Source organism: Anabas testudineus, chromosome 13 (genome assembly GCF_900324465.2).
Source record: "Anabas testudineus chromosome 13, fAnaTes1.2, whole genome shotgun sequence".
Taxonomy (NCBI): domain Eukaryota; kingdom Metazoa; phylum Chordata; class Actinopteri; order Anabantiformes; family Anabantidae; genus Anabas; species Anabas testudineus.
The window spans coordinates 2,740,842-2,767,328 of record NC_046622.1 but is presented as its reverse complement, the minus strand read 5'-3'; the positions used below and the strand labels follow the sequence as shown (position 1 = coordinate 2,767,328).

The 26,487-nt window shown below is 41.6% G+C and overlaps 1 protein-coding gene across 2 annotated transcripts; it reads right to left on the bottom strand.

The window, feature by feature from the left end:
• Positions 1-89: 89 nt before the first annotated feature.
• On the bottom strand, positions 90-24,990 carry LOC113169403 (mitogen-activated protein kinase kinase kinase kinase 5-like). Of its 2 annotated transcripts, none has more exons than XM_026370796.1 (32): positions 24,656-24,990; positions 12,458-12,515; positions 11,506-11,596; positions 11,357-11,421; positions 10,591-10,646; positions 10,345-10,392; positions 9,773-9,815; positions 9,348-9,420; positions 8,756-8,887; positions 7,838-7,900; positions 7,520-7,601; positions 7,106-7,222; positions 6,930-7,011; positions 6,714-6,766; positions 6,130-6,176; positions 6,001-6,045; positions 5,826-5,846; positions 5,687-5,735; positions 5,349-5,502; positions 5,152-5,252; positions 4,594-4,635; positions 4,060-4,138; positions 3,896-3,972; positions 3,731-3,791; positions 3,129-3,231; positions 2,969-3,027; positions 2,678-2,778; positions 1,951-2,128; positions 1,799-1,867; positions 1,281-1,373; positions 1,070-1,196; positions 90-710 (listed from the first exon to the last, which is right to left on the bottom strand). In XM_026370796.1, exons 1-32 carry the CDS (start codon positions 24,761-24,763, stop codon positions 614-616), a joined length of 2,574 nt encoding a protein of 857 aa, XP_026226581.1. In that variant the 5' UTR covers positions 24,764-24,990; the 3' UTR covers positions 90-613. The 2 variants fall into 2 exon arrangements, with proteins under 2 accessions (XP_026226581.1, XP_026226571.1); XM_026370786.1 differs by having other exon boundaries at positions 2,678-2,781; positions 24,656-24,989.
• Positions 24,991-26,487: the final 1,497 nt, after the last annotated feature.

Sequence of the window (26,487 nt, the reverse complement as noted above, 5' to 3'; positions counted from 1 at the left end):
GAAATACCATGTCATCGTCTTTCTAGGTTACTTAACATTCACCTTGATTTGTCCATTTCCCATCCCCGATCAATTCAGTTCACCTCATCTTGTGGTATTTAACTTTATTACAGTGTAACGGCAAGAAGAGGGGTGTATCTTCGATCCAACACTGACAAACAAACTCAGGATACAGTGAAAAGCTGTATGTTTCAGTCCCTGCAGGCGTCTGCTGCTGTGATCAACAATACTGTGGCAGAAATAAGTAGATCTCCTCTTTAGTGTCAGAGAGGAGGACTGTCCTTTATTAATTTAGGGTTTTCTCAGCTGCCTGGATTCTGGAGATTGTTCCGAATCTCACAAACCAAGTAGAAATTACCATAAATAAGAGCAGATTCCCTCAGATTGAGGGATAAAGGTTACACACAACAATTCTTAGGTCAGTAAAATTTTGCAACATCCTGTCATCACATGCTCCTGAAAAATCTCCTCTCATCCCGTGAGAAAACTAAATACTGTGGCAGCTTCCATTCCAGTCAAAGTTCATGACAGACGCAGTGTCTGATCTCGTCCATTGAATGTCGGGAAGACGTTCATACAGAAGTGGATTCCTCCTGTGATGGGACAGGAGAGGTCACGGCAGCATGACGTAATTCTCAGCAATTTCCAGGACGTACAGGTTGGACAGGCCTGACTGGTCCTCGGTCTGACGTGTCTCCAAGACCACCATCCTGCAGTGAGAAGGTCACAGGACGTCAACATGAAGTCTAAACTAAGTCTAATACTCACAATGAGGCTAATAAATCCTCAGTTCACTGAAATAATGGATAATATGGACGTCAGAGGATGAATGGTTGGTCGTCATCTGACCGTCTCTCTAATGCTGGTATGAGTTTACAGTTTTTATGTTAGTGAACTTTCTCATCGACTTTTCATCGAGCACCTTCACTTAGAACTAGAGGTTGCAGACTTCTAGTCCAGTTGGACTCTGTGCTGTAAAAACCTGTTTTCAGGTGAGCCACCACGGGACAACAGCACCACCTACAGCTCATTTCATCCACAGAAACCAGCGAGTGATGGAGTGCTGTACCTGTCGGACTGCACCAGCCTGTGGATCTTCCTGGGGTCTGTCACTTCCTCCAGCACCTCACTGAAATCTTGTCCTCTCCTCTGCCAGCCGTGACGCCACACTGCCAACACCGTGTCCTCAAAAAACACTGAACAGACAGACAGAGAGTCAGCGCTGAGTGCTAGTCACCCCCAACACCAACTGTTGCTCGTTTGTCAGTGGACGTTCTCACCTATAGACTCAACGTCACGAGAGAAGCTGATTTCATGTGTCTGAGCTCTGTTGCTCTTCAACTCTCCGTCCAGATTGACAAAATGCACGGACTCTGTGGAGGACAGAGGAACAAGTCATCAGCAGAGTCTAAATATGGAAACGGAGCATGGACAAAACACAGTGGACGGTTTCCAAGCTGTTACAGATCCCTGTCTAACACACAATCACTGCCTGTGACTGTGGTGAGAGGTGGTGAGGTGGCTTTAACTGAAACCTTACAGTACAATTAAGGAGGTATTTTTAACATCAGAGCCGCAGGGTGTCTGTCGGTTGAAAATAAACCTGGTTCCCAACATGTTTTAGGATTTTAATATATTTATATTAAACAAAAGTGAGAATTTGACACATTAAAGGATCATTACAATTAGTTTTGTACTGTCTTCAATATTCAGGTGGTCACTGAACGAGGAGTTGCTGTGATTGTTCAACATGTGTAAAATAATTAACGACAGCTGGTAAAATAAACGTATTACTTACTTTCTATGAGGACGAGCAGTGAGCTGCCGTCCAGCTGATTTACTTGCACTACGTCTGGAGAAGGTTTCTCTGTACGAAAATCCAGAAAACCAGAATTCAGATCACGGCGTTGTGTTTCTAATCTGTGCACCAATAATGTAGTGTTAACCTACCCAGGCCAGTGTTGGTGAACCAGGACGTGTTGGAGTTGAGGTTGATGTATTCTACACTGACTGGCTGGTTGGGGTTACACCCCTGAGACACACCGATACACACCAGTGGGTAGTCCTGCCGGGGGGCCACCACCATCTCAAACACCCGCAGAGGGTTGGGCAGCGGAAAGTCAAAATGCTGCAGGCATGAAAGTGGAAAAGTCCAGAGATTAGTCTCCTTTTAAACTCGATGTTATGAGTTTTGTTCAGTGAATCTTCAAACTGTGAATAACTGAGAGCATGAATGAAGAAACATAAGAGTTTTATGGTGAGAGGTCTAAAGCTAACTCATAAATTTGATGGCGACCATAAAATACTTTATGTCACTACCAGTAGGTATTTTATTAGCTGCTGTCAGTGTTAACAAGCCAATAAAAAGTAAATGTTGAAGGACAGATAAAAGTAAACCTATAGCATCACCACACTGCACATCATTCATCACTGTGTGTTTTAAATTAAAACCTTGAAAACACAGGACGTTCTTTCTACATCCTGTGATCTTTAGGTTGCTGCCACATCGACTCGTCTATCTAATATGTGCCACTGCCCATTAACGCTTTGTTTAACATTTGACTGCTCCTGCAAACTGCGTTAAATCTGAACAGAAATAATTAACTATCAGTAATAAAAAGTTAGGTAGGGATATACATCCTGCTTAAATCCAAGAGGTTTTGTTTTATAATCATACCTTAATCAGCATGAACTTGTGCATGGGCTCGTACCACTGCAGCAGCACCACACTGGACTCCAGAGCACAGCACAGGAACACACAGTTTTGCTGCGTGTTAGCTGCTACAGGAGAAACATCAGCAGTCAGAAGAAGCTTTAGTTCAACACTGTAAAACTGTCTGCTGGACATGAATCTGCACAGTGTCTGCTCTAGTTTTTTTATTTCAACTAGCACATAGATAATATATATAACCAACACAGTTTCTGCACAGACGTATAAACTGTTAAACACGACTTTCTGTGGTCTCACCGACTGAGCAGGTCTTGCAGCCTTTGGTATCAGGTATTTTACACGTCACTGCATATTTCCTGAAGGCAAAAACACATATTGTTTGTTTTTTAATTGGCAGAAGAATCGAGCAGAAGTTTTGGAGACGGAAGATGAAACAACATCAGGAGAACTGTGTTACCTAGGTAACAGTCTGTGAGTCGGCAAGGCAACCATCCTCTGGTCTTTCCGAGCCTGTTCGTACAACTCCTTTAGTGAATGGGAGTGAAGCTGCGACGACTTCCCTGTAAACACAAACGCTCCGTTTAAAGACCTCATATGTTAATGTGTGGAGATGCTGTCAACAGGTTTCTGTGACCCAGTGTCAGTGAGCTGTCTGACAGCAGTACAGAGATATCGTATTTACACATTCAAAAGTCTGGGCCAGCGACAGCTGCCATTCATTGTCACTATGAGCTGCTCAAAATGAGGCCAGAGGAGAAAAGAAAAACTTAATGCAAATATCCTCTGACACACTGTGAGCAAACTGGGCGGATGCCAAGCACCATCATACTGGCTCCAGCGGAAAGAGGTGATGTGTTGGTGGAAAACCGCAGCTTCAGTTTCCTGATTTTTTATTAATGTTGTAAAGCACCAGGGAAGACACATACATTAAAGACTTGTAAAATCAAACTGCTGCCATTGTTGTAGGTGGATCTGAAAGGAAACTACCGTCTGAAGCTCTTTAAACTCTCTTTAAAAGTCCATTAAGACCTAAATGAGGATCCACTAGTTTTAAATTACCTGATACAGACATGAGGACGTTACTAATGGTGTAGACCCAGGTGCACTTCCCAGGATACAACTGAAAGAGAATGATCAGACATCGTTTGTTGCCTCTTTGTGTTTGTGTCTTAATGTTTGTGAAGCACTGATGTAGCTCTGTGTTAAATTAGATAAAGCTCCTACCAGCTCCATCGTCGCCTCTGAGCCGTTGAGGTTCAGGGTGTAGATTCCTTCCTCTGAGCCCAGGATGAGATGATGATCTGAGGGGGCGAGAGGAAAGCTGATAGTCAGACAGATACAAACGAAGTTTGAGAGAATTTCCTGTGCAGTTGATCTGCTGATACAACCTTTGGTCGCTGGGTTTTCCCAGGTGGTGGAACAGTTAATTTTAAGAGGGCAGCCATGGAAGATCTTCTTAAAGTAAACCTGGAGAGAGAGGGAAGGACATTAAAGTATTCACTCATACTGTCATACTGTAGACTTCATGCATGCAAATACACAACTGGTGTATTTAGTTTCTAGACACAGTGAATGGATGTATATGTGTGCTATGATATTTTTACTGTTTTAATTTCTCGTTTTAATTCTCCCCTCACGTCCATCTCATTGTGCATAATTAAATAATAATAATACTGAGCATAATAAGAAGCAGCTGGATGCTCTGACTTTTAACATTTTTGATGCTGAGCTCAGCCTCATAATCCCAAACTCAAGATGTAATAACAACTGTGGAGCTTCCTGAATTTCCAGTGTCTAACCCAAAGGGTAGTTTCCCTGGGGTAAGACACTGAACTCACAAACATCAAACACCTCCGCACATCTCAGACACACAGAGTTGATGTGAAGGAAGGAGAACTTCTGCCAAAGCAACAGAAACTCACTGGAGGTTTCTTCATGATGGGGCTGATACAATCAGCAGGATTCTGAAAACGAAAAAGGAAGAAGAAGAAAAGACTTAAATAACTGAATCTACAGTGTGGCTGTAATTCTTAACCATGACATATAACCACGTCTGGATGAGCAGGTTAATCTGTAACAGGTGAAGGTGTCATGGTTGAGTATAAAAGGAGTAGACGTGTTTGTAAGCTAACATAGATTAAATATAATAATATTATTAAATAATAAATAATATTTCTTAGCACAAAACTGAGGAAACACTTTCACTGTCTACAGAGCATAAAATTAAGAAAAGCTTCAGCCGCTCAGTGATTAAAATGTCAAATTAAAAGGAGAGGTGATGAAACACAGCAGTAAACATGCCTCTTATGAGGGTGTTGCAGTATTAAATCTATGTTTGATAGGCAAATGAAAGTTCAATGATCAAACCACAGATCTGAGTTTTTGTGGCAGTTCAGTAAAAGTCCCAGCTTTTTTTGTAGGTTGTGAACTCCAAACCGTGGAGACGAACCCCTTTCTTCACATTGTATTTTCTGTTCTACCTTTGATGGGGTTTTCTGTCTGCGGATGCCTTTAGGGGGGAGCTCAGGAGGAATGAGGCCTGGGGGGTTTTCCTTCAACTGGGCAGGCAAGGACGCGGGATCTGGATCACACACACACACACGAGGACACACTGAGTGAACAACGTGATGATGATAAAACAGATGTTTCACTGCAGAACAAAGGTGAGTGCACTGACCTGAGTGTCGTGAGGATCTCGGTTTGGGCGTAGGTCGGACGTGTGTCCCACTGGAGGTCCTAATGAGCGGGGTGGGGGCATACAGAGAGGAGGGTTTCCTTGCTCGATCATCTTCCCCTGCCATGCTTTCCTCTGAGCTTGTCCGTGCTTTGGGCTGCAGACACAGAAACATAAAACAGTGTGTTTGTTAAACCGACTGTTCTTTAGTGTCTTCACAAAATAGAGAAATAAATACAATAACACCAGTTTAATACCAACAGCTACAGTCAAACAGAATCCACAGCCCTGTCACTGTCTCTCACTGTGTTGATGAAGTTATCTGATTTCCATCCACTCACCTTTGGAGGAAGTGGAGGTGGGATGTCATCAGCTCGCACCGTCGTGACACTGTTGGCAGAGAGAGTGTTGATTCAGTCTTTGTGTGAATGATGCAAACACACATTAACACAGATGTAGGTTTGTGTTTGCTCAGTTTACCTGCTGGCTTGTATCGTAGGGCTGAGGTGGGCAAAAAAAAACAGGAGGACACTAGAATTAATTCACACAAGCAACTACTGGACATCAAGTAAACACACTGCTGGCATTAAATTAAGCAAAATACCAAATAAGGCCCAAGAAAAAGAGTAAACGTGGAACTTGGATGTTTTCTTACATGTCCACATCATCGTAGTCATCGTCTGAGTCTGAGTCCTGGTCCCTGAGAGAGGAAGAACATGTTTATTTAATACATACTAGAGTTAACTGTGACTCTGTGTCTGTGCCTGATCGGTCATCCTGTTACCTCAGTGGACTCTTGCTACTGTCGGGGGATCCCACTGAAAGTCGTAACTGGAAAGAAAATAAAAAACACAACTAAATGAAGCGATATTTACAGTTTGGAATGAACAGGATAAGTTGTATTATCAAATCAAATCAGTAGTTCTGTTTGGTCTGTATATCTAATATAGAGTTGGCTCAGAATGATGATGGTAAAGATCCTAATTAAGGAAACAAACGGGGTTTCCTGCACACACAGAGCACGATGGGCTGTTGGTAGGTGAGTCTGTTTGTTACTGTGCCAAAACCAGCAGCGCTGACAAACTGTGATAGCAGTGAAGTGAAAATAGAAATATTTACTTTGTGCTACTAACTGAGATGGAGACAGGCTGAACACACTGCTGACTGTGTGCTATCGGCACTATTTATACAGTACGGTGAACTACACGTACTGTATGTTGGTAACATGTCCATATAGAGTACATGTGTGTATAAATACTGTATCTTTGTGCATGCAAATCTTCCATATTTATAATTTATGAATGTGTTTACTGTATGTGTGAACATAGACCCATATAGATCCACCAGCAGCACTGAGGTGTCGCTTACCGTTACATTCGGCGACTCTTTCTTCACAGGCCTCTGAGTATAAATCTGTTCCACTAAGAAACCAGAAGCAAAACAATTCAACACACTGACTCGTTCATTCACTGTCCACAATATCATATCAGAAGAAATAAGAGCAACTGTAGGTTCCTGTATTTCCATTTGCTTTAGTCAATTAAAGAACGTTTTAAAACACAGCCTGAAGCTGCGTTGACTTACAGCTAATGTCAGAGTTCGTCCTCTCTGCCCGGTTATGTTTGCTGATGGATTGGATCCTCCTTAAAGATCCAGGGACTGCCACCTTAAATCACAGAGATAAAACCCATTTTCATGCTTTGTCTCCAGAGTTTCATCTTAGTTTTCAAATAAAGTGTTGGTAACAATGTGGTTAGGACCTCCATATCCTCATCCTCTGTCACCAGACAGCTCTTCAGTTTCTCAGGATGTCGATACTTCTCCAGCAGGTCCAGGGTCAGCTCCTGGTTCAGGCACTGCTGGGTCAGAAACAAGTGCTGCAGAAAGCAAAAAGGAGTAACAGAGCACAGGTTAAAGGCATGATAGGTCAATTAGTACCAGTTATTGAGTAAGCACAGGTCTTACAGTGATGCTAAATGTGTGTTTACTCTGTGAACATGACAAATGACACGATGACAGCAGTGAGTGAACTCAACAATGATCTGAAGTGAAATGTTCATTTTCTAGCTGCTAAAAGGTTTGAAATGCAAGAAAACGTGTAGATAGAGTCAAATTGGCAGATTTCATAGAGAACTGACTCTAAACCTGAACAGGAGCGTGAGAGTCGTACTGACCGAGAGCATCTTGGAGGCGCCGGGTCTCTTCTTCGGGTTCCTCACCAACATGGCTTTGACGAAGTTATAAAAATTAGACGACCTGTGGGACAGAGAGACCAGAGAGAGGTCAGGGTTTTATAACGTGAAACACAAACAACATGCAGCATTAAATACATGCAGCATCTCATATATAATGCAGTGTATTTAGAAACATACACGTTTCACCACCTTGGATCACGTCATAGGACTGATTGATAACGTAGGAACCACCAACAGCTCCAGAAGTAAATAATAAAACATCATGCACCGTGTTGCTGTAGCAGGTTTAGTATTTACCATTTAGACTTGTCCTTGAGTTTAGGAGGCTGGTAGCCGCTCTTTGACATGAGAAACAGGACCCTGCAGGAAAAAACATGGTAGACCACAGTTAATGAGAACGTGTCTGTGGTTCCGTGTGTGGACGTCACATACGTGTGCACCGTCTTTCTTATTATAGACTCCGTTTTCGTTTGGACTATGTTTCATTGAACAAAGTGAGGCGTGTGTAACATCTGTCCGCCGGACGTGTGGGTGGTGGAAACACTCGATGTTTTGTATGAAATACAACAACACTCATCACTGTGCATGGGTGGGAATTAGTTTAGATACAGTGCGCCTGTGTCCACGTGCACGCTAATGCAGAGAGGGGAAACATTTGAGGTGAGGTTTGATGAGCCACGTGTGCAAATGTTTCCAGCCCCTCTGAGACAGATCTGTGGTGTGTTTCTGTGTGTGAGAGGCAGAAAACAGGGTCAGTCTGAAATTCTAGGAGTGTTTTGGAAAATCTGAAAGGAAAATTCAAGCTGTTATTAAATTGAACTAGAGCTTGTGATCACCTCACACCTGACTGGAAAAGACGCCGAGCTTGTTTCCAACAGTGCTTCGTGTTGACAGCAGGACAACAATGACTGGTGTCCACATGTGGGTCATTAGAGACACCGCTTACCAGCCAGGTTTAACACACACTCACAGCTGACTGACTCGTGTGACCCTAATGGCACACATGACGCAGGAACACAGACCTGCATCTGACCTCAGTGAGCCTCATGTCTCTATGCAGGTTAACTCCTATAGGTCACACTGTACGCCCCATTGAATGAGGTCAAACTGTCGGGACGTGGAGGCTGAGCGGCAGAACAACTTTATTCAACCCACTTATTCTCATTCGTGTGTGTCTGTGTGTGTGTGTGTGTGTGTGTGTCAGTGTGTAATCACCGCAGTGGGTGAACATCAAACATTGGCGGCTGCAGCTCCGCCAGCTCTATAGCAGTGATGCCCACAGACCAGATGTCACACAGCTCGTTGTAGCCGCCTTTGAGCTCCACTGCTGCCACCTCTGGCGCCATCCTGAGGACAGAAGGGGAAAAGCAACAAGTCTCAGACACACAACCAAGCAGCTCCAGATTATAACGAGAGGAAAACAGCAGGATGTAAAAGAAGATGAAGCTATTTTGCTATTGATGACAAAAGAGTTTAACAGTAAAATCAAATCCCTCTCACATGGTGCTGAGTACATGTCATGCAAAGAAATGCTCCTTGTGCCGACATGCAGCATGTTGAATATGCAAAAACTTTTGCACTACTTCACACTGCAGCCTGAGAAGTTCATGTCATTATGCATCAAACATCTAACACATATTTTAAATGATGTGTTATTTTCATTTTAGTTAGTTTATGAGCCACTGTATGCATGAAATAATGTATGTAAATGTGCTTCCTGCAGACTTTTCCTCTCTAAACCTTCTGCTTCAGCTGTTACAGCAACACTCAAACATGCAGAGTGAACAGGTTTGGGTTTTGATCTTACCAGTACGGTGTCCCAATGAAGGACTTCCGCCGGGACAGAGTGTCTGTGATCTGAGCTGAGATCCCAAAGTCAGCTACACAAAATTGGAGACAAACATTTAAATACAACTCAAGTTACAGGTTCACAAACTTATTTTCATTATTAAACCCAATTTTTATCTTCATTCATTATTTTATACTAATTATTCTTTTATCATTTCTTCTTCGTCACAAACTTTACAGTTGAGTGTGATTTGTACACAGTTGTCACGTCGAAGCATCAAAAAAATGAACTATCAAGCAGCGGGGAACAGCAGAGGCCCCTTCAGTCCCTCATGTACATAGAACGTTACAGCGAGACAGTGCAGACGTGTCACCCTTGCTCTCAGTGACTCATCTCAACCACGGCGGCACAATGAAGAGCAGACAGTGCAACCGTCCACCTACCCAGCTTGACCTCTCCGTGATCGTTGAGGAGGATGTTGGCACCCTGAAAGCAGAAGAGGGCAACACAAACATCAACACAGACACAACCACAGAAACATCTTATTTTACCCACGCAGTGATCTTTAACCGAACCCACACAGAGTGGAAATTAAAAACTTAAACATCTAAATAAACTTCTTTAAATAGAAGAAGCATCTATTACTGTCATGTGTTTCCTTACACTTTAGCTTCTCTAAGCATCAAGTAACATCAGTTTTTATCTTGATCTTGATTTGACTTCAGATTGTCTTCATAATATTTATCAACATATGAAGAAGTTATTGTCTATCAGCTATGTACAGATTGTTTACTGTAGTTCCTCAGGATACAGACTGGACCCTAAACTTTGCTGAGTTCTTGTTTACTCTCTGCTGCTGCTGCTGCTGCTGCTGCTGCTGCTGCTGCAGTGACCCAGTTTTTCCAAAAGCAATCTGAAGGTTTCATCTGCTGCAGCCTTCACCACAAATAAATCCAAGACACAAGTAAACAAAAATGTAGAATAACTGTCCCACATCGCTGTGTGACGTGCTCACCTTGATGTCTCTGTGGATTTTCTTTTGTGCGTGCAGGTAGTCCACACCCTGATCACACACACACACACAGACACACACAGACACACACACACACACACACACACACACACACCGTAAACCTGAGTTTGTCACCATAATAAAAATGTTTATGAGTTAATTTCACTAGTTACACAATAGGATTATCAACAGTAGGATGTTTCACATTATTCACACTTAAGCCTGAATGAATAATTAGAGTGCATTTACCTGTAGCATCTCCCTGCAGATGTAAGCTATCTGTGGCTCTGACAGAGGACCAGTCACTGTGGATCACATGTTACTTGTTAGAATAATAATTTAATATATTAAAAGAGAAGATAAAGCAGAACTTGTGTGTTATAATAGGATTATTTTACTGACAAGTGTTACAATGAAAGTCTAGCTACACCTCATTATCTAGATTGGGAAATGTGTCTGTAAATCCCACAGCCCCCATGTTTCATGTGACAGTGGTGACTGAAATGTTGTTTTAGAGTTAAATAAAATAATAAATAATAAACAATAAATCTTTTTAGCCTTCCTGACACGAGTCGTCCTCTTGTAGACCCACTATCTCAGGTGAGCAGGTCAAAACCAGACATTAAGAGTAGGAGGGGGATTCCTGAACATCCTAAATCTCAGAGAAATGCAAACTAATCACGTGTTTTTGCTTTTTCTTATCAAAGCTGTTGCCAACACCTTGATGTGGAAGAGCAGGCAGCTCCTAAAATACATAAAGGTATAAACGGTATAAACGTATTTATCAAGAGCCAGTGGGACTCAGCACCTTCTGAGATGTTCACAGGCCTTGTGGTGCACTTCATCTCAGTCAGGAGTTCAGATTTTTATCACTTTATTGAGGTGTTGGTTCTTTGAATGGTTTTGTCAGTAGAAGTAGTAGAAGAATCGTTTTTATCAGATAAAAAACCCTCCAACTTCTTAAGGTGGTTTCTTTGTGGTTCTTCACTCATCAATAACACACACACTCTCTCACCATGGTAAATGTCCTGAAGGGAGCCTCCTCCACAGAACTCCATGCAGATCCACAGTTTATTAACTCTGCAGACAGAAAAGCAAACGTCTAAGTTCTCTGCTGTGCGAGTGATGGGTACGAGAGAAGGAACACAGAAACAGGCAGCTTACCGTATGTAGCTGCCGTAATAAGCCACTATGTTGCGATGTTTGCAGCTTTTTACGATGATGATTTCCTGCTGGATGACAGAAAAATCGTCCTCTGTGGAACCAGGCAGAGAGCGAGATACGTATTCATTATTATCATCACATTAAATACGAACACAGGAGCAATGACTGTGTAAACATGTAATCAACACCAGAGCCACAGCACTGATGAGGATGGTGAGGATGAAGAGGACGTTGAGGATGAGATGCATACTCATTAAATCAACCACGTAAACTAAGAAAATTATTGTAATATGAACTATGGATGAAAACATCTGCACGCATACAATCATTAGATTGAACGTCGTCAGGAGCCACAGAAATAAGCTCACTGTCACTTTGGGCCAGTACATATACTGTACCGATGGAAACTGACTAATCACTGAAGAGCAGATAGCTGAGGAGACTGTTTTACTTACACAAGTGCAGCTTTAATGACACGCTAACGCTCTTAATGAGTAGAGTAGTCTCTTATTGATGCTATACAAACTAATTACTGTGTTCTCCTTGTAATCAAACTGAATAAAACCGTTTTCTCTGGTCGTTAGTGGAGTCTAACGGCTCATAGCTTTTATTTCTCTGGCTGTTGTTGCTGTGCCACTGTGGAAATGATGACTCCCTCTCTTTCTTAATATGCGTGTGCCTGTCAGGTTTTTAAGAGTCATGGATTGAGTATTCGAGATAGTTATTGTTTTGCATTACAGTAAAACGGTTTGGGGGCTTTCACCAGATGAAGCTGGGACGGTGCACTTGCCTCATATTTGGAAACATGCTTATTACTGTACCTCTGTCCAGGATCATTTCATGAAAAAGAGATGGAAAGAAGTGCTCACAGTCACAAACAAGCAGAACACAAGCACTCGTGTATTTGTGAGAGCTTGTTTTCTGTTCACAGTTACGCAGATTAAACGCTCACCTGGCTCCATCTTGATGACCTTTATGGCTGCCAGCTCTCCATTCTGCTTGTTGCGTGCCTGAAAACGCAAAAAACCCAAACACATGTCACCGTCTTTACACTGCAGCAGCCATGAGATGACAGCACGTTGTTAGTGTAGCGTGTGTTTGAGGTGCATTTTTTGTTTTTCTGCTGAAGGAGCTTCATTTGCATGTTTGCCGTCCAGATCAGTGAAGTGCAACAAACAGCTCACCGCACCGCGCTGTACCATTAGAGACGCAAAACACATGGAAGCTCAAGTTAACACACACACACACACACACACACACACACGCATAAGCGCACATGATGACCTTTATACCAGGGAGGGGTGCCACTTCTCTTTACTTATTCACACTGTTTATACACAGAAGCTATTAAGGTAACTTCCCTTACACTTAAATATGATCTATGGGTCGATGGTGAGTTTTGTCTGTTGCAGAGACCAGAAGGAGTTCCTTAAACCAGTACTACTCCACTCAGATGTTTTTAATTAGCAGCAGTATCACTAAACTCTCACAACACATTAGATTTAATATATTATTATTTAAAATATCACAAGGATGAAGGATAAATGTGTTTTTACAGCTCTCACAAGCTGAGAAGTGAGTTAAAATGCTTCTTTTTAACACAGCGTTGGACAGTTTAAACTGTAATCCAGGTACTGAGGGGATAAGATGACTTAACACGGAGATAAGTGGGTAGTTTATAGATGGCAGAACTGGCAGCCCACCCACCTCACTTTGAGGAAATACCCATCGACACCGTTTCACTCCTGAAATAGAACACAGTCATGCGAGTACTTGGTCAGTGAGGGTGGGCTACGTAGTAAACCATGACGACAGAAACCCTGCTGAGCTTTACCAATATGACATGTGGATATTTGATGTATATAAAGAACCAGATATTATCAAAGTGGTGGTGTCAGTGACGACGAGGTAAACTAATACATCATCGTGTCCATTTTATATCATTCTGCTACTGAACTCTTAAGACAATATTTTAAGAGAAGGAAGCTGAAATATGCAAATTAAATGAGAAATAAACCTTCAGCTATTAAAAGACACCACTAGAAGGCAAATTAAAAATGAGACGGACTGTAAGAGAAGCTGCTGCTCTGCTGTTGGAGACATTTTAACGTTGGCGGCGTTCGGTTGCTCAACCAAAAGTCTCCCTTTAAGTTTGCCGTTGAAGTGGAACAGTGGAAAGTCAGAGTGTGTGGTCGCAGTGGAGGATGGTCACAAACAAATGTCATGGATGTTTTTTCTGAGCACACACCGTCCTTATTTAACCATGACCAAAGGCTAACGCTGCCCTTTCACAAACCGAGGCTGAATAATTAGTGGTTCTGTCAGCTTTTTATTTAAGCTCTTCAAAAACAATTAAATCTGTAGATGTGTCCAGAAAAATCACAAAAGTGTCATAAAGTTTCTGTGTGTCTGAAAACATCAACACGTAAAACTGTGAGTGATGTTCAGATACTGTGAAGTACACAAACCCAAACTGAAAAGTACAAGTACTTGTCTTACAAAATACTTCCAAATATCTCCACTTTAAAATCTTTATTAAAGTCTTGAAGATCCTTGGTTGAAGAACTAATCACATGATCTACAGAAGCAGAACAACAGTACTACACTTAAACACTATTGAATGAGCTGTGGAATTGAACCCAGCTACTGACCTGATCTCAGTGAGATTCTGGGTTTGAGTTGATGAGCGACCACTCTACCAACTGATCCACAGAGCTAAAGCAGCATAAATGGAAACTGACTTGTTTAAGTCTGGAACCAGTAAACTTTAAGATAAAAAGACCAGACTGGGATTAATTGATGCAGGAAATCTAACATCGCACAGAGTGAATTTACAGTCATGTTGCACATGATCACAGTGAAGTGATCAGCAACCTTCTGGTTGTACGTTTGCTCCTCGTTAATTGTTTCTGTCTTTTGCATAATTTTTATCACTGTTCACAAAAACTGCTTCAGTTTAAAGCAGGATTCAGGTCTCATTTTCTGTTTCCTTCCACGCACATCTCCTGGTTTCCCACAGCTCAGGATTCATTGATGCCGTTCGTTTTAGAAAACACAGAATCAGCTCAGGAGGGGACGTTGGGACATGATCGTGCACTGAGTGCAGCTCAGCTTTTCACCACCTACTACGTCCCTCGCTCGTGAACATACCTGATGGCCTTTTCAGTTCCCCCTTTTCTCTTGTTCTGCCCCCTGTGCTGTCCACTGCTCACACATAGCAGCACGGAGGCTGAACACCTACAGATCTCAGTGACAGCAGCCGCCTCGTGCTGTATTTTTACTACTGGTTTGATACTTCAGGCCAATCAGCTGATCAGGCCATGAGGAAGTCCCCTTATGTGACTGATAGATAAAAATCTATTAATTTGTGGCTGAGGTTAACTGACCTTTTATTTTCGCTTTTCTAACTAACACATCCTGCAGAAAGTGAACACCCCCTCGCTGTGTGAGCTGAGGGTAAAGGAGGAAAAAGGAAGGAAAAATAATCTCTTAGATGCTCAAAATTCTTAAGCAGTCACTTTGCATGCACTCGGCTTGTCTGAGAGTTCGTCTACAGAAAGATGAAATGCATCACATGCATATAAAACAGCTGAAAGGCTGGCTGTGAATTTTCCCTGCAGAAAATACCACTTGTTGCAGTAGAACAGTATTTAAATCCTTTAATTTAACCTGTTTACATCTGTACAGGAGAGTCTTCATATAAGCTGCAGCAGACCTCAACAACAGTCTGATGTAATCAGTGAAACCTGTTTCTGAGAAGGTTTAGTCATGTTTATCGTTAGAGAGTAGAGCACATGTACCTGTACCTGGTTAGACATTATTACACAACTCAGGACTTTCATCGCAGCTACATATACCACTTGCTGGGAAGTGACTGATGTAGTCATACTGTGTTTGTACAGTGAGTACAGTAGAGACAAAAGGTTCAAAGTAGCACGATGAAAACAATGACGATGGAAACTCCACTTGGTCAAAGGTGTGTGTCAGTGTGTGTGACATTACAGAGGTCACTGAGGGGAAACACACCCTGTCAGTAAACAAACTGAAACACACACACGCGTGTGAGTTGGACGTCACAGTCGAAGCTGCAGACCTTCCACACCAAGATTTCCACCTGAATGTGTGTTTGCTCTTTTCTTTTGAGCTCAAGTGGAGAGGAGGGATCTTTCCTTTCACTCTGCTCTGTAATCTCACTCACACACAAGACAAAGCGTTACATCACGATACTTGAAGCCAATAAAGCCAGCAGGTTTGATCACACGTGCAATCCACCTCAACAGAAACGAGAGAGGTGAGGAAGGAAAATGAAGAAGTGGATCCTGCTTACTTCCTTTAACTATCGCTGAGATCTGACCTATTGATATGAAAGGTCACAGGGAGAAAGTGATTGAGATGCACACAACTTGAGGGACACAGCTGGTGATTTTATATTCGTGTCAGCAAGGCCCCTAAAAGACTAAAACCTACAGTGAACTGAATTTCAACTAGTCTGTGCAGCGGAGCTCCCACTGTTGTTCAGAAAGCATTAAAAACACATTAGTGACTCACACCAGTGACTAGGTGGCATGTTGCTTCCTGACACACTATGTGACAGCAGTATTTTATCTAAAAAGAGAATGACCAGCACTTTTCACAGTCTCTGCACAGACGTCTGCACAAATAAAACAAGATCTGTTTCTAGATTCACAGATGTACAAATGTCTCTTTATGGGATTTGTTGAAAATCACCGGTCTCAACCTTTGAAAACTGTTTTGATGCACACTGACTGTCCACTATGCTCATTCTCAACCACGTGACACATTAACCACACAGAACAAACTAATGAACCCATGTGTGTAACTCTTAATTAAGCCCAACATTAAGCTATAACCCTAATTTAAACCTAACCCCAACCATCACCTTTATTTTAACACTTAACCTCAATTCCCTCAATTCTAACCACCACCACAGGAATAAAGGAAAGCACGCTTACTTGAGACTTTTCTACGTCTTATTCTCATCGTCAGATGTTGTGAAATGTTCGACTGCTCAGTTCAGAAACATCAGCTTTATCTCTACAGAGGAACTTCTGCACCTCACAGATACGTTTGTCTGAGATTAGCTCTAAGACGGGTTGAATGTGACCATTTAACGTGTTGAAATAAAAAAATAGTTTGCAGTTTGTTTGAAGCTATTAGCTTGGTAAGCACCAGCCTGCGGACTCTGGGTATACTGGTGGCAATCTTGCTGACAAACCAGAAAGATTTCACGTTTGACATAAACTAATTGTTTACTATCTCTGTGGTATACTAGACTTGCATGTTGCACACAACAGGAAATCCAATGTAAAACAATAAGCACAAATTTGACAGGATGGAAACATAAAAATAAAAAGATAAAACCGACCAAGATTGGTTCGACTTTAGCTAAAGACTGAAACACATGAGAGCTGATGATGTTCACGTTGTGAAGATTTAAAGACTAAATGCTGCTTCTTCCTGTTTCTTTCTTCCAGATGGCTGAGACCTGAGCGGCCAGCGTGGTTCATATGCTCAGTGATGTATTTTGGTTCTGAATGAATCAGAGACAAGCATCTTACTTTAAGCTCTCCAGGCCTGTTTTGACCAGAAGCTTCTGCACAAATCATTTTAACCTGCAGGTAGGAAACGACGTCAAGTGTCTAACTCTGTATTTATTTATTAGGATGATAGTGGGCAGACTTACTATAGACTGGAGGTGAATATTAAAGGTTTGAGACGAAGTTTTTATTCCTTTTTTTCTTTTGCACTAAGGAAAATGAATTTTTAGGCACATGTAAGGAACGTGGTCAAAACTTCAATGAACAGAAGTAACGCTGGAAGAATTTCTTCACGACACAATCTTTTATCTTATATGTCACTAACCACCAACAGACTTGATCTCGAAATGATAAAAAATACATCCTGTAGGTCAGTAGAGCAGCATGTCCACAAACACTCTGCTTGAGGGAATCTCTGGTGTGGAGTTAGTGTGTGGGCGTCACCTCTTTTCAGTCCTTTGATTATCCTTCCTTGCATCTATGTGACGTGCGTACAGCTACTCTTACCTGACAGATAATGAATTTATCATCTCATGTAGCTATGTTTCATTTAGGGAGTTATTGGTTTAAGATATCTGAGGTCACTAAAGTAGTAAAACTCGGACAGATTTCACAGTTATGAGCTGCAGTTTGTTTGATCTCCTCTGAATTGTAAATAACTCCGATCAGCCACAACATTAAATCCACCTGTATCTCTCTTCCTCTTTTTTCGGTTAAAGATAAATCAACGCCAACCATAATTCAAGCGCATTTCATTGTAAAACACACATGTGCACACACAGACACACACAAAACCACACTGTTTCAGCAGAAACTTGACACAGTTAACTTGGCTCTGCAGGCGGATTCTGTATGTAGTCCGCTGCTCATTTATCTCACTTCTTCATTTTGCGTCTGAGGTTGCACACACACCAGGTGCAGCCCACAGCTTCTGTGAGGCTACAAGCTTGAAACTAGAGTTGCACCACGTTGAACAGCAAGCACAAGTGCAGCTTAGTAGCACAAGCCACATCAGATAAGGAAAGTCAGGTTTTACTGTAAGAAGAGGAAGATCCTAACATGATCAGATGCAAAGTTGCAGAACAGCTTAGTCAAGTTTGAGACGATTCCCAAACTGCTCTACAAACAGCTAAAATCTCTCAATGAGCATAGATATGAACTATCTTTGTGCAACTATCTGGTGAGAAAAACAAAGTCTGAGTCAAAGTCTGAACTACTGATGGTGTTTTTTAACTTAAAAACGTCATAAAGGTGACACAGAGGAAGTCACCTACTAATATCACAACAGTATACCTCATCACATCTCTGCAGACACTGGGCTTAAAGTATTTATACTAGGACTACATGACGTAAAAGTTGTCCCACATCGCTGTCAGCTTGTACAACCATTGACATCCATGCATTTCGGAAACTTGACAAGCAGTGCTGAAGGCATGTGCTCGCTGTGATGTGTTCAGGGTCACGTGGCTCTGTAGCATCCGAAAGTAACAGGTAGTTGATTAATCAGCTATTTCAACTTCAATCCAACTTTCAAACCTTCGGATTCTGTGTGTGTTTTTTGGCCGTGCTAGCAGGACGACTCTAAGATGAAGGTTTGCAGACATTCATGGTCCCCAGAGGATGAATCCTGGTGACTTTGATGATCATCTTTTCCTCTTGTAAGACCAACAGACTGACATTTTTGTTCTTGTTTGACATCTCAACAGTTATCAAAACGCAGTTAGATGTTAGATATACTTGAGTTTAAGTGATGGCTCCACCCAGTTTCATTGAGTGTATCACTTGCGTGTCTTTATCTCTGCTACTATTTCCAGCTTCTGGGTGTAAATGGGACATAAATCCAGCCCAGTCCGCCCAGCCTTATTTCTCTAGAACACAAGAAGCAGCAAATTCAGTTGGACTGGTTTACCTGAAATGCTTGGTGGCTCAGGCAGCATGCTGCTGGACATCACACGCCTGTTGAACAGCTTGTTTTGTTGCCTAATTGCTTGTGAACTAGAGCTAGCAGAAGAGGACTGGACCTTTTCAGTGTCATGTTCCCAACTCAACAACTCATTGAGCGGGTACCCACCTGAAGACCCTGTCGACCGTCCCTATTTTGCCTGTTTCTCTACTTGTCAATGGTCTTAGGACAGTGAGGATAGCGTAAGAAGCTGTTTAGCAGGAAATGTTTTCAGTATTCATGGCACCACTGTTTCTGAAGTGAGATCAAGCTGATAGCTATTTTTAGTCACTGGATGTATTGAAACAGTGTCTATGAAATCACTGGGTGTGTTCTCCATTACATCAGTGTGATGATACATTTGGGCTAGAAAATGGTGTTACTTCTTATGGAGCCCTGCAGCTTGGTCAGATACACCTCGCTGGGGCCAAAAACATCATATCACATGAATACTGAGCTTCCATTGGAATGCCCACCAATTCTTTGGCACATTTAATTGTGTATTGTGAGTCCCAAAAGCCTTTGACAGCACCTCTCCACACTGAGATACTGTATCTGCAAAACTTCACACCACTGTATAAACTATGGAAAGCTCATTACCAGTTCACGAGTTGAATAGTTTGCTTCCAATTTGTGGTCATACGATTAACAAATCAGACTCCGGTCAATTAACCCTCATGGAAAAAGCCATGCAAATACTTGTACGGCTATGTATAGCTACTAGTTACTACACAACTGCTGTGTAAACTTGTCCAACAAGTACAACAAGGTACTATTTCCAACACAATAGAGAGGAGCACAAAGGAAGTGTGATAGAGACAGGTGTGATGTCTCATCAGGCAGAAATGTTGTTTGTGTGATGACGATCCTTGTTTCACGCTGTCAAAAACAAATGTATCCTGTTTTTATGTACTTGAAAAAGTAACAGTGAAGAATAAAAACATTTTGTGTCGGTGTCATGGGTATTGTAAGTCAAGCTTACCCATAAGGCCTGCAAACCTTCTCAGTCCACGGTCAACTTTTGACTCTTTGCAGATCATTAGTTTGTCTAATCCATGCATTTCTTACTTTACAGCACTCACTGTCTACAATTTCCTGTTGTTCTGCAAAAACTGGTCATGAACTGTGTTCTAATCTTCACCAAATATCAACAACCACAAAATTTCTAAGTGGATAAAAGAATCCTGATAGTTTGTCTTTACTGAACACACCCATTAAATATACAGTGATGGTGGAAAAAGTAAGTGATTTGATTTATTATTTTAATAACTGGTTGAATCACATGTAGCCGCGAGCGCTTCCTGTAGCTGTGGATTAGACCTTCTTCATCACAGAACCGCTACAGACCAAACTAATTCTGAGGACGTCTCTCTCCAAATCATTCTACAACTCTTCTGTTGGGTTGAGGTCTGAAGTCCTTCTGTAGCAGTGGCTCCGTCAGTGGTGTCGTGTAGTGGAAGCCATGCCTGCCTCCATTTATAGGCAGTTTGTCTAATTATAGACTGATGAATATCTCTTGGATATTAATCTGCAGATCAACAACTCTTGATCGTAAGTCTTCTGAGTTCTTTTTTTGTGATGCTGTTTGTGAAAAGCAACCAGACACTGATGAGCCACGGTGGCTCTGAACCACTTCTCTATTCTCTCATCAATTAGACTCCAGGTTTGCTGCTCACTAGTTAAATACAGAAAATGTTTAAGTTCCCAGGATTCTGAGGAGGATTTTATGTGATGTTTATAAATGAAATCATCCTTAATCAAATCGAACTGAACTGAAATTAATCCATTATGAGCTGTGAGAAACGGAAACATGATGCCAATATTCACACCTATCATTCAACACCTTCACTTATTATTATATGAATGACATGTTTTAATGTCACTATGATACACACTCACAGCTCAGGGTTAGAGTCAAAGAGAGACTGTAGGCTGGGTTAACAGGGGTAATAAATGTAGTGCTTCATTTTTTCATTCATTATTATTATACGATTATATCTGATATAAACATGATTGTGGATGCAATTTAGTTGCATAAGAGGATAATGTTTAGGAGACAGCATTAATTGTACCAATTAAATTCACTGCATTTTGATTAATTAAATGAGCACATTGTCCTATTTAAAACCTTTTTACAGCAGTAAACTGAAATTCACTACAAAGGGAAATGTCCATCACAGTACTTGGTTAAATCCAAAACCACTCTAGACTATATAAATGTACAGGTTGACTGATAGAGTAGGACACACTACCTGTTTTTACAGAATGAGATAACATCAGAATCCAATCAATTCAAATCTAATGGATGAAATCACTGTGTACATGAAGTAGAAGTAAACTAAATGTGGCCAGTTTTACTACACATACAGTATCTGTGCAGTCACAACCTTCTCTATGAAAGTGTTGATGTTGGTGTCCGCTCCTGAATGAAGACAGTACTGTTCATTATACTGTGAGGTTATAGAGTTCCCCTCCCTCCTTCTTCAACACAGACGTTTTGGTATGAATAAGGTAATTTCTTCTAAACACTCCCTCTCTCGCTCTCTCTCTCACACACACATGCATGTGAAAGGCCTACTTTCTCATCGCTGCTGATGGTGCAGAAGTGCTGCATTTGCAGGCTGACCTCTGTTATAGTGTGAGTTTAGCAACACGTAGCCAAAAGTAAGTGCATGTGTGTATGTAGGATGCAATCATACATTACCTGTGTGTGTGTGTGTTTGTGTGTGTGTGTGTGTGTGTGTCCGTTTGTGAAGGAAAGACAATTATGCAAATCGGTCTCTGTGTAAAACAGAACACCGGGGTCTGCTGATCTTAGAGGAAGTGGATTCACTCTACAGCAAACCTGCTTTGCATCTGCTACATTTACTGTATTTGATGGCAGAACAGCTTTCAGCTCAGCAGAGTTTCGTACATGAGATGATTAAAAGAGCCTGATACTTCCCAAAGTTGTCAAAGCGTCCAGACGACTAGAAACAGGCACATCAAGGCCAACTGAAGACTTTAAGACCCAAATAACAAAGTGAGCTTTAGGACTACAACTGAGTCTGGAGAGTTGAATCATTCAGGATAAATCAAACTACAAACCAGGAACAAATTAACAAAATGATCACGTACAGTAATAAACACAACTGACTGACAGGTTGTCCCATTATATAGGATTTTAAATGTCAATACCAGGATGATGCCATGTTAAATTTAAACAGTACTGTCGCACAGAGAGACCTTACATATACTTTTTAAAGAAATAAAAATAAAATAAAAATTACAAAATAAAACTGACATGAAGTCGAGAGAAATACTTCATGTCTCAAATGGCCAGAGTCCACTGACAGTGAGTTAGAGTACTTTTTCTGTGGTAATACTTAAATCTAGCGTCATTATGAACCATTCACTGTGGTGACAATAGCATCACACAGTATTTGTGTCTTGGCTTTCACCATCCTTTGTACCAGGTCGACTGTGAACCTGTGTAAAACCTGCAGACTAACAGTCTAGAATCACCCAAAAACTGAACAAACCTGTCAACTGAAAATACTTGAAGTACGACGTGTGCCGAGTGCTTCACATGCCCGTCCATCCACTCTGGTGACACATGTCACAGTGAGCAGCTGAACTCAAGCTTTTATAGCAAATGAGTAGCTTAGGAAACAAATTCTAACTTATTTTAATGGCTCCGTTGCCCAAAAGGGTTAGATTTAGATCAATAGCAGGTTAGTTTAGCACCCATCAGCTATGATTCAGTGAAAAGCTGCAGATGCAACAGCAAAACAGACTGAAGCACAAAGACTCTCATTCAAAAACAGACAGAAAGGAGACAAACAGTGACTCTGATGGAAGCTACAGCTTCACTCTTCACTTACTTTTTCCATGCATGAATGTTTCAGGTGTGAGTAGCTTTGTGGAAAGTACCAGATAATCCTGAGAATACGGCCCACTAGTCCAGTAATTCATTTTTAACACCTCACCCTCCACACTTAAACTGATAATGTACCAGCTCAGTCTCTGTGGACATTACACTTCAACATCTCCGCCGTGGGACCCTACACAGGGTGCTGCTGGAAAAGTCGAGCGAGTGACAAGAATCATTTTAAAGTGACCCAGTTACTTAATAAATGTGATCATCCCAATTCTAATCCAACTTCACTGGACCATCGAAAGCTCTGAGGAGTTCTGAACCTTTTCTTTGTTAAAATCATCACAGTCACATATCGTGACACAGGTCACGTTTGTTTTAACGTCTTAACGTGTCTTTTCTACAGTGTAGTTAAGGGAAGCACCAAGACAACGTGCATGACGTGTCAACAGTGATGAAACTGAAGAAATATGACGCCAAACTACCCAAGAGTACAGTTTAGATCTAAAAGATCACATCCAGGGGATCCATTCGCTGTTTTTATTACAGCTCATTGAAGCTAACAGGGCTCTCGCCATTTTTGGCCCCTGATATTGTTTTACATCCATCCTTTCTTAGTACTGATGTTCCAAACGTTTGAGGTCAGTTCCTGGAAAGACAAGTCGAGCTGACGTTTCCAGAAGTTCTGTCTTCAGAGTTTTGAACAGTACGAGCAGAATTCGAGTCACTTCCACTGCGCTGGAGCAGCAGCAGTAGTTTCAGAGGCAGAGACCTCAAAACCACAGCAGATAAAACCAAAATGGTGCTGCATGAGTGGACACTGCTGCTGATGGGAGGTAGAACAATATGTTCCCCCCATAAATATAGTGTCATGTACGTATATATGAACAGAGGCTTCAGCTGAACATAGAGAACCACAGTAAATACATTAAGTAGACGGGAGTGAGCCTGTCTGCACCAGCTGTGGTCGTTGTTCAAATGAATGAAGCTGATAACAACTTCTGTTCAAATCAAACAATAATCACTGCTGTGAGAAATATAAAACAGGAAACTACAGAAAAGAGAATCACATAAGAAGGGGAGCTGCCTCGATCCCGTGTTCCCACTGTGGTGAACTACAGCCCAGAACTCTCCTTCTTCTTAGGTCTAAGCTTTGTTTTGAACTTTAGATATAAAGTTTCTAAAATACTTTTGACACATATGAAATCTACTAGAAAGCAGCAGCACCGTCGTTCAGGTAGACGTATGTTTCAGTTGGAGTAAAATTCTCTAAAAAGGTTATCAGCTATTGAGAAGAATACTTTCACTTCATGCAAAACCACTTCCTCCAGCAGGCTGGAGCCTGCACTGAAGTTGTGATTGCAATGAACCAATGAAACTAAAATCACTCACACCTAAATTTCCTCCTAACTCCTCAAGAAGTTTACAGTTAGTTATCACAACATGTTCACAGAATGTGTGCACAGTGGTAGGTTACACTGCGAAGTGGCAAAAGTAAGTGAAGTGTGTAAGTAAGACACGCTCGAGCTGTTCAGCAGATGACGACTGATGCTGGCAGTGAGCGCAGTAACATCTGCTTCACTCTCATTCATTTACAGCGTTAAATCTGGATTTTACCCTGAATTAAAACACATTCTCTTTTCTCTGACTGTTTCGTCTTTATCTTTCAAAGAGTCTCCAAAATCTAAGACAAACACAGTTTCTAGATTTGTCACTCGTTCAAATCTCTTTGTGACTCAAGCTGATGCTCTGATCACTGATCGGTGACGTTCAGCAGCAGTTCAGGACTCTGACCTTGTAAACCTCTCCGTAGGTTCCTCCTCCGACTCTCTGCAGGATCTCAAAATCGTCCTGAGGGTTCCTGGTGGAGATGTCCAGAGCTGCCCTGTGTTGGAAATCCATTTTGATGTTTGTCACTAAAATCCCTCCTCAGTCATGTCACACACACACACACACACTCACACACACACACTCACACACACACAACCTCAGTGTCATCTACATCTACAGTCAATAAAAAATAATAAAGTCTCTCTCCGTCTCTTTTTGTCTCTCTGAATTGTTGAGTGTCGTTTAACTGCTGTCACACACACCACACACACACCTTCCTGTTTCTGTTTCTCTGGCTGCTATCAGTCCTCCCTCTCTCCCTCTCTCTCTCTCTCTCTCTCTCTCTCTCTCACCACTCATTTGCATAATCCATTTTCCTGTTGGGTGTGTATACATGTGACACAGACACAGAGAAGCTTTTAACTTTTTTGAGGTTGTGGTATTTTTTGTCTTGTGTTTTTGTGCTTGTGAGGATGAAGCTACACAAACAACACAACTTTTAGGATGAAGAATCTTCATCCTAAAAGTTGATGAAGGGAGGTAGATTTAACTTTTAGGATTAAAAGATAAGACACTAAGTTATAGTGTGTGTGTGTGTGCGTGCATGCACACACACACACGCGTGCACTAATGAGCAGATACTCTGGGAACCTACTGGTGGCTACGCATGTGTGTCTTGCAGCTGATTAACTGCAGTTGTGCTCTTTGGGGTTTTCGGTGTAGGTTTCAGTCTCAGCTTCACGCCTACTAAAATGTGTCTGTTTGTGTGAATGTGTTCGGGTGTGTGTGTGTTGCAGCTCTGCTCTGTGCAAGAAGTCACTCGTGCTTGGAGCTCCCTGTCAGCTTCCTGTTAAGAAGCATTTCCCCACAGAGAAATTAGGCGCTCCTACTGTATCACCTTAAGAAACGATATGATACGATAAATGATACTTAGAACTGGACGACACTGGACTGAACGATGTCACCTGGTTATGTGCTGGTTTACTTCGTTATCTACACTCAACACTGTAACAGGTTCATTTAATTTCATCATTTTTATCTTTTGTGTCTCAGGGATTAAACGACACACTCAGCTAATTCAGATTGAGAATGTACAAAGCTGTGTGTGAATGTCAGATCATTGCTTTCAGAAAGAGGCAAATAATCTAAAGCCCTGCATCGGAGAGGTGAGGGGACACAGTTCACGAGATGCTCTGTGGCAGCTACAGGCGGAGCACTGCTCTAAGTGAATGAGGGTAAATCGATAACACAGTTTAACAGAAGGTAGTGTTCAAACGTCATCACTGCGATTTCAGCTGCGATTTCTTTGTTTAAATGCTACAAATACAAAACCATCAGATTGGTAAACTTCTCCCCACAGGCTTCACATGAAACCTGCAGGGAAATTCATTGACACTGGACAAGAACAGTTCAAAAGCAACAAGTTCACCAGAAGGTTGGATGTTCGTGACTGTCACTACACGTGAGTGAGTGGAATGACTCGAACCATTAGATTTGTCTGGACAGATGGTGAATAAGGTCGAATTTAAGGCCTCTGTGAGGATACTGATGCGGTATAGCATGTCCTCAGAGCGTATAGAGAATCAGACTGAAATTAATCTACATTAAACCATATCAATAAACCTATTGATCATCTCTACTACAATAAAATGCTAACAGTGCTAAATGTTACAGTTCTGATCCCGAGCAGCTCCAATGTTCTGCAACCATCTTATTTAATCTAATGAGAGTTTATATATCTATAAGTCGAGACATGAAAACCATGCACATATGTGAACTCGTGGCGCTACAGCAAA

Coding starts and splice junctions, on each gene's coding strand:
- LOC113169403 (XM_026370786.1), bottom strand. CDS start 24,763: ATGGATTTCCAACACAGGGCAGCTCTGGACATCTCCACCAGGAACCCT. Junction 5,847..6,000: donor GACTACGATGATGTGGACAT/GTAAGAAAACAT, acceptor TGCCCACCTCAG/CCCTACGATACAAGCCAGCA. Junction 3,232..3,730: donor CGTCCTCATGTCTGTATCAG/GTAATTTAAAAC, acceptor TTGTGTTTACAG/GGAAGTCGTCGCAGCTTCAC.